Here is an 8,997-nt window from a genome sequence, read left to right on the forward strand (position 1 = left end):
TAATTTCAGATTAGGTCTTTGGAACAAGGGCAAACTAAGCATCCAGATAAATTCCAACTTGTTTACCAATGAATTATCTATATAAAGTGTGGTCACTCCATGCTGCTTTTTCTTTCCAGAGATTATCTGGTCAAGGGTACTGCTTTTCAGCCTCTCTGCCTCCTCTCTTAGCTGCTGCCGCCATTGAAGGCCTCAATATCATGGAAGAAAACCCAGGTATCTTTTTTAAAAAAGCAGAAAACTGTTTAGCATAAACTGCCAGACTTGTGAGATGGGTTTGACTTCCTGTTCTTATGAGAGATTGCTTGTAGGTTCACTGTAGGAATTGCAGTTCACATTTTGGTATGCTTGATAGTTGACTCAGCCCTTCTTCCTTTTTAATGATGCCTAGGTTTTCTGGAGGATAGTTGTGCTATATCACCTAGTACATAGTGCAGTAGGAAAATTTGTAGTTTTTTGAGAGTGGTGAAATCCCAAGAAATCTCCTAAGAAATCTTGCCAGGCTCGTTGAATGGGCCACAAATGATATAAGTGATTTGTTCCATTAAAAGTGATGTAAGCAAAGGATGAGGGAACTCCTTCAGATCCATGATCATGGTGTTTCCTCTTTTTCTTCTGTTGATGCCATGAGTTTTTATTTTTTTGAATAGAGAGATACACATATAAATATAGAAGAAAAATAAATGGCAATAGCAATGGCTACCAGGAAAAAGAGTCTTCTCTCTAGTCGAGAAGTCACTCGGAATGTGCCAGAAAAAGGCAAATTCAGCGTTGGATATCCTTGCGAAGGGAATTGAAAACAGCTAGTAGCATAATGGCATCATGTAAATCTCAGAATGGCCATATCTATTACATTGTGCACAATTCCAGTTGTACTGGATTACAGTTGGAAAAGGTGTAGGAAAAATGACAGCAGAAATAATTAGGTGGCAAGGGGTTAGAGCACCTCTCAGCCTTGCCTCCTCCACTGGCTTATGTTGTTCTCCCTCCAGGAAAGAGAATTTCTCCTTTAGAGGCCTGAACTATTTTGCCACCATCCTTCACTTCTGTTTACCCAAAAGTTGAGATAAGAGAAAGCCTTTTTGCTCTCTATCAGTTCTCCAGCTCTGCCTTTGAGAGAAGTTCATTCATTTATGAGTTTGACTTAAAAGAGGCAAAAATGCCCCACTGTTGACCATGTGGTCTTCTGTTCTATGGTGCCTGTTGCCTGTTCCCCGTGGTCTAAGGTAGCATGGGAGCCCCATGTTTGTATCGCTAAGCATTTATTTTCTCTGTATAATTTCCTGTAACCTCTTGAGTGGTAGAAAGGCATATTTGTAGAAGTGGCAACTCTAGCACAAGACTTAAACAGCTGTTTATATTTATGCTGCTCAGTTTTAGATACCCCAACTTAAAACTGTTTTGTCTAGGCATTTTTCAGATTTTACGACAAAAATGCAAGCGAATACACCAGGCTTTACAAGGGTAAGTGAATGTTTTGCCTTCTTACTTTGAACTCCACGTTGAACGGAAAATGCCTCCTAAAAAAGCCATAGTTTTCCAAACATCCTATACCATATTATCCAGGAGTAATCCCTAGTGAGTGGAATAGGGCTTGCTTCTGAATAGGCATATAGAGGATTGTGTAAGATTGGCCCTCCTAGTGGAGTTTTCCCCCACCCAGCTCTGTTGAAGTTTGAGCTACTTTAGAAAATCTGGCTTCTGCGTTTGACTGCGTTTGACAGTTAAAGCAGGGAACAATTTCTTGAAATACAATATGGGCAGTTTAGCCGTAATTTATCTTCAGTTTAAAATTCTTTTCTGTGGCATTTCAATATCAGACATGCGTTTAAAAGATCATACTCCCTCCAATAGTGCTATATGAAATTTTATAGCTGGGGTAAATAAACATGTCATGTGTAAAATAGCCTTTGTTCCTAGGCACTCCTAGCTATTTTACTTGCACATTGAATTATTAGCAGGGAATACAGTCTTTGATTGATGCCAAAGATGTAGTCCGTGTCTGTAAATATGGTCATAATTAAGATGTAGCTGGCCAGCAGCATTGCAGAAAATAGATACTTGTGGGAGACCCTGTTTCCAAGACTTTGCTCTGGGCTCACTTTGGAGCACTCCCAAGTATTAATGCAGGAATATTTGCAAAGACTAGCATCAAGATTTTGGGTGCTTCAGGTTTGAGCCTCTTGTGCAAAACTAATTTCTGCGCATTTCACTTTAGTTAGCGCAAGAGGTTGTGAATTAATATATCCAAGTTTAGATGAGTCTCTCTGAATTCACTGATGTGTTGAACGTCTTCAACACATCAGTGTTTAGCACATCTTTCAAATCACGAAAGAGCCTTGGCCCTAGGCAGTTGCACGATATCTGTTCCCTTTTTTGAAGGCGACGCTGCAATTCTCTTTTCTGTAGTCAGGTGCATCTTACATACTATCCTTAGCTTTTCCATATAAGTTATCACCTCATACATTTACCACATCTTCTGTAGCACAAGTTTTCATTAGGCATACATTTCATTGTGCCAAATTCCCCATCCTCTGGCTATGTAAAATATCCTTTAGAATAGGGTTGCCATACCAGCAAAGCCAGACTCTCTTCTCTTAACACAAACATTAACTGACCTTTTGTCTGGAAGAGCTTTGTCTGACACTTTGCTTATTGTTCTTCTCTAGCTTGATGCGTACTTGAGTCAGATGTTGGTTTATTTTAAGTAAGTGGCAAAAGGAACTTGGATATCAACTTGGGACTTCTAAAACAGCCTCTAGAAATGTACAGGACATTTATGACAAAGTGCGGTTGGGGAGAAATCTGCAAATGTCAAAGCTTTAAATTGGCTGGCATTCAAAGGCGGTTTCTCTTATTAAAGCACCTTTTCCTTTTGTAGCAGTTAGTTGCCTTCATTTCTGAAACTTGCTAATGGTCCATTTTATAACTTAAACTGTCTGTTAGAATTTGACGTGAAACATTGGTATTGGGACCTGAGCTTTTTAAGTTCTTCATAAATGATCTAAAGTTATTTTGTAAGTCTTCAGCATGCAAGCCTCTCACATGGTTCCATAAAAATCTGCCTCGTAAACTGTATGTTGCATTCATGATTTTGCTTGTGACTAGATGATTGCGTGCTTTATGATATTAATCTCCAAACACTGCTTCTTTCTCTCTCTCGTGTTATTGATTTCCTTCCAGTAAATAGCCTTCCATTAGATTTCAGGCTCTTAACAAGATGCTTTCCAGCAATTTTAATGTGGAATAATTGAAAATTGAGATGTTTCTAGAGATTAAATTCTAAATTAAATTGAGCAAAACTCTTAATTTGTTTTTGCATATCTTTGTCCTATTGACAGCATTGTCCACTTGCCCAGTGAAAAACTCGTGGCTGGCAGGGCTTTTATGCTGACCTAGTTGGAGGAAAATATATTCTTCCACAGTTCAGGGAAGTGCCTCACCTCTTAATTTAGAAGTGCAGTTTAGGCAGATTCTACTGGCACTCTTACAGGAGTTGAAACTGCCTCCCCAAGTCGAATGAGTCATCTCGGTTTCTAGATTTGATCAAGTCAGTGTTGTCTCTGCTTTGTTCCTCCTAGACACTCTTTGGCACGCTAGAGTCTAGCTGTTTAACATCTAAAACAAGTACCCATGTAGCTGTGGGATGGGAAGTTGCTGAAAGAAAATGGTAGAATTGACATGGCCGTTTCCAGATGTTTTGGCATCCACACTCCAGGTTATGCAGAACTAGACGATACTGTAGAAATTGGCTGATCCAGTGCTGATAAGCTGTTCTTGCTGTGGTTAAACATTTGATTCTGTCCATGTAGGAAAGTAGTTCCATTTCTCAAATTAGTTTATTTGGATATTGGTCCTATCACATCCAGAGGCCAAGAAAAGTAATTGAAGGTTTGGGAGATGGGAAGTTTGCCTGTAGTCTGCAGCTGGGCCACCTACTGCTTAGGCAACCTGCTATAATGCATGATGTTTGCTTCTGCTCTCTGCTTGTGATCCATCATGGGTTGGTATAGGAATGGATGGGTGGGTGGGTGGATGGATGGATGGAAGGAAGGAGTTCCATTGGATGGGGCAGCCTTCCTGACTTGACCATGTGGTTGGCTGTTTCAGTCATGCAATCCTACAGGAAAGCAAAGAATGCATTCCGTTCAGTTCACTATTGTTACAAAGTGACTGCTAATTCACATTGCCAGTTTTTCTTTCATTTGATTGCTGACCATATCAGCGTTTTTGATATGTTGACCTTTTTTTTTTTAGGATTCCTGGTCTACGTGTAGTGGGGCAATCCATTTCTCCAGCATTACACCTCCGCTTAGAAGAAAGCACTGGATCTCGAGAGAATGATGCAAGGCTACTGAAGGAAATTGTTGATTATGTAAGAGTCCTTTTTTACAGTCCTCAAAGCCTAACAATGAGAAGAACGGTGTTCTGTATTGAAGTCTCTGTTGCACTTCCTTCTAGAATTCCTCCATGTGCTGGGTTGCAAGGCTACATTTGAAAAGTAGGGTTGCCATACACCTGGAGTTTCCTGGGCATAGCTGGGATTCGGCCGTTGGAAATGGTGTCCGGGCGGAAATCGCTTTAACGTCTGGGAAAATCCGGACGTATGGCAGCCCATGCCAGAAGTGTAGATTTGGGCAAATTTCCTTAAAAATAGCTCCAGAACTGTTTTTTTGTAAAAAGAGAAAAGGAAAGTTCAACAACTTTGGCCGGAAAGGATTTTCACACTTTGAAATATGGCAACCCTAAGATTGCTACAGCAATCATCTGGGATTAGTCCCTTTTTGAAATAAGGCATATGAAAGGCAGCATTGTACCCGCTATGGGAGATGGGTGTTGAGGGCAAGATAGCATTGGACAAATGTCTCTAAATTCCCTGCCTCTTGAGCCGTGTGCTCCCACAATGACAGGCGACTCCCAGTCGGTTGCCCAGGAACATACGAAGATAAGGAAATGTCTCTTACCGTCTGCTTTTTATTCAGTATTTACAGAGAGAGTCTGTAGAACCCAGCCCTTGGATAATGGCATTGTCCAGAGTGAATCTCCACTCCCTGTCTCCCTCATTTCTTCATTCATCACTTTTACGGGTGCTGCTACATGCCATCTATCTTTGCTCTCCTACTTTTAAGGCTTACTGGGTTCTGGGATGGGGGAGCAGACACAATTTCTGGCATCTAGACATGCGCAGACGCGATTTCCAGCACCGGGGTAGCGAGTCGCCATGCTGCACCAGTTTAGCGCAGCGCGCAGGGACTCGCCGAGCAGGCAGCTCGGTTTGGGGGCAGCTTGTGGGCCAATTAAACTGCCCCTGTAGAGCAAGGAGCAGCCGTGGTGATGGCTAGAAGAGAGAGAACAGGATTACAAACCAGGACTAAAAATTTATTTAGCTCCTTGTGGCAGGGTATCACATGTTACTTAACAGTCCGATAACACATGAGCATGGCACCTGATGTTGCTGTTTCTCTCCTCAGTGTATGAACAGAGGTATTGCATTAACCCAGGCTCGCTATTTGGAGAAAGAAGAGAAATTTCTCCCACCACCCAGGTTCGTAAATACGTGCTCACCTTGCTATTAAACGAAAACTGTGTTCTTCTGACGGCAGGCAGAATGGGTGGGTGGAGAAGCATGCCGTAGCTTGTGTTGGAACCTCTGGATTTTCAAGGTCGCTGTTGTTTTATAAGTCATGGGCTCGTCTATTGAACAGGCAGACTGGCCTCAATGGCTTGCTCATCTATACCTAAATAGGATTCAGGGCTGGAATATGTGGGGTGTTTTTTTAAGAATAGCTAATAAAATGCTGGGACGCGGGTGGCGCTGTAGGTTAAACCACAGAGCCTGGGACTTGCTGATCGAAAGGTCGGCGGTTCAAATCCCCGCGGTGGGGTGAGCTCCCGTCGTTCGGTCCCAGCTCCTGCCCACCTAGCAGTTCGAAAGCACCCCTAAGTGCAAGTAGATAAATAGGGACCGCTTTCTATCGGGAAGGTAAACGGCGTTTCCGTGTGCGGTGCTGGTGCTGGCTCGCCAGATGCAGCTTAGTTACGCTGGCCACGTGACCCAGAAAGTGTCTTCGGACAGCGCCGGCTCCCGGCCTCTTGAGCGAGATGAGCGCGCAACCCTAGAGTCGGTCACGACTGGCCCATACGGGCAGGGGTACCTTTACCTTTACCTTAATAAAATGCTGTCTGACGGTTACTTGAGATCAGGCATGGGGAGGGAGAATAAGGTCACTTACATTCTGTTGTCACTAGAAACAACAGAATGACTCGAAGCCCAGCCAGATGGGTGGGATATAAGTAATAAATTATTATTATTATTATTATTATTATTATTATTATTATTATTATTATTATTATTATTAACAACAACATCATCATAATCTCGCTGTACCTTTTCTAGCTACTAACTATACCAGTCACCACATCTAGACTTCATAATCCATATTATTGAATTGACAGGGGAAGCTATCACTACTGTTATGTGAAGCAAAAAATATTGCTGGGCAAAGGAAAGTATTAGGGGACTGAGTACATGTCTTATTTACTAAGTCAGGCCACTGATCTGCCTAAGTCAATAATGTCTTCTCTGACTGGCAGCAGTGTTCCAGAGCTTAAAGAGCCTGGTTTGTGCTGTAAGGTTGCACGTATTTTGCCGTGCAATGAAAAGACAACAACTTTGACCTACTACCCTGTTTTTGCCCCTAACAGCATCCGAGTCGTAGTGACGGTAGAACAGACAGAACCGGAACTGGACAAAGCTGCCTCACTTATCAGGGAAGCTGCCGAGTCAGTGCTGAATTGAGGCCTGCATACTTGAGTCTTCGTTCTTCACCCAACACTGGGAATACTGGTTTTCCTACTGTATGGCGGATTGGCTTGTGCTCCCAAGGTTCAAGCTCGTTGACTTTCTCTTCTGACGGAGTGGAAAGCTCAACTTCCACTGAGTCATTCCAAAACAACAACAAAAAGTCACAAATATGGGAATGTGAAACTCTGCTCACTGTATAAGTACTGTTTCGATTGGAGATCATTGTTATCACTGGCATTTTACATGAGTTTCACCTCTGTTCTTAAAGGGCCTTATTCCTTTCCCTAGCGCTCTAAATGTGTAAAAGAAGCCAAGCTATTTTTGAGAGTTTTGTGTTTAACGCTAATGAACATGAAAAGGGTGAGAAAACTTACACGATGTTCTTCATTTAACCTCTCTTATTTTAAATAACATTCCCCCAAACAGGTTCCTATTACTGTCAGACCAGATAGTTAAACGGTATTATGGAATTATGCTTTTGAATAATGTACTTAAGTAGCTTTTATTACACTGGGTATGTGGGAATTTTGTACACTTTTTTTTAAAGATCTTTTGGTTTTTGAAATTCCCAGAAGGAGCTGTTTTTCTAACTATTTGTCCGGTTTCCATTAAATGTCTTATCTCATTCCAGTTCCTTTATTCTATACAAGTTGACCTTTCCTGTGATTTTACCATGCATTTAACTTTTATACCGGTGATCGCCAGTGCTGTGCACACATTGGAGCTCTCAGTTAAATTTCAGTCTCAATCTCCATTGGATTGAGTTCAGCATTGTACAGTACAATTTGTATGCACACACAGATGAAATGCTGGTAGAATTTCTTCCGCCAAGCAAACAAAACAAATATCAATCTCTTACCATAATCTGGTAAATTAAAGGGAAAACTAATTCACTCATGATGTTTATTGTCCATGTTTACTCATGAATACCTTTAAAAACCATGAATAAATTAGAAATACTTAACATTTAGTTGCATGGGCACATATCCCTACTGTAATCAGGAAGTTCCAATTTCTCTCTCTCTCTTTCTCTTTCTCTTTCTCTTTCTCTCTCTCTCTTTCTCTCAATTACTTGCTTGAGACCACCACTCAGGTCTCTGCTAAAGATGTGCAGAAAAGGGACTTGTCATTGATACCGTAGAAGTTTCAGTATTCCACCCGGAGTCAGGAGGACCTCTTACGCCCTTCAATGAATTTGCCATGATAAGTGTTTCAGATTTCTGGTGAATACTATTTTTTAAAGACTTTCTGTTACGTCTGGGTTGTTCTACACTCCTGTGCCTTTTTTGGTTGCTGCTACATATTCCAGCGCTCTATTTGACACATAATTTTTTTAAAAAATAAAAGCATATATTTGATCCTGTTTTTCTCCTTCTTTCTTCATATTCCGACTGCACCATCTTCTCTATCAGCTACAATCTCATTAAGGGGGGAAGTAATTGGATTTGAGCTACAGTCCCTGAACTCAATAGGGCTAAATCGGCTTAAAGTGCTTCATGGTGGGTATCAGGCTTCTCTTTCAGTACTTTAAGGTATAAATTTTTCCATCATGCTTCAGGCTGTGCTGCCTTCTGTACCCAAGCCACTTAATTTGCTACGTTGATGAATTTCTGGTTTTCTTCAAAATGCGGTTTCAGGATTGTGGCCAAGCGTGGTGTAGTCCAGTGTAACTTTATCAGCTGCCGACAGTTATGCTAATTGTAAACTGAAAATATTTTCAGGACTGTAGACTCCCAAGTTCTCTTTCAAATGAGATCAGAAAAGGGTTGGGACTTCTCATTTAAGACAGGGTGTCCTGCTTTTCCACCATCGTTTTCATGCCTTTGGTTTTATGCTGCTCTGTGTTTTAGTATTGATTTTTTATTGTATTAATGTGGTTTATTAATTGGGGTTGTTTTTTTAAAAGTTATCTGAAGCAACCAGAGGACATGGTCAGTTGGAAAGTGTATAAATGGCAGAAATAAAAATAATGGTATGGATTTCCAGATAAATGCTAGATGAAAACAGCCCCATCACTTTCTGTGTTGTGATTTTTTTTTAATGTAAAGCTAAAGCGTTCTGCTTTCCTGATGGTGAGGCAGTCTGAAAGTGCCTTTTCCTGGATGCAGGATATATTAATATCCTGCAGTAAGAGACTGAGTTGTACAAGCGTCTAGTGTGGCCAAATTGCATCTGTCTCTGGCACCTATTGG

At 41.3% G+C, this 8,997-nt stretch overlaps 1 protein-coding gene across 1 annotated transcript in view; it reads left to right on the plus strand.

The window, feature by feature from the left end:
- Positions 1-8,163, plus strand: part of SPTLC1 (serine palmitoyltransferase long chain base subunit 1) — a 37,555-nt gene extending 29,392 nt beyond the window's left edge. Inside the window, exons 11-15 of the mRNA XM_082242335.1 lie at positions 120-216; positions 1,410-1,464; positions 4,258-4,375; positions 5,472-5,545; positions 6,706-8,163. Of these exons, the coding sequence (XP_082098461.1) occupies positions 120-216; positions 1,410-1,464; positions 4,258-4,375; positions 5,472-5,545; positions 6,706-6,799 (438 nt within the window). The 3' untranslated portion in view covers positions 6,800-8,163. The remainder of the gene's footprint in view (positions 1-119; positions 217-1,409; positions 1,465-4,257; positions 4,376-5,471; positions 5,546-6,705) is intronic.
- The last annotated feature ends 834 nt before the right edge of the window (positions 8,164-8,997 follow it).

This window comes from Podarcis vaucheri (assembly GCF_965113315.1).
Source record: "Podarcis vaucheri genome assembly, contig: SUPER_11_unloc_1, whole genome shotgun sequence".
NCBI lineage: Eukaryota > Metazoa > Chordata > Lepidosauria > Squamata > Lacertidae > Podarcis > Podarcis vaucheri.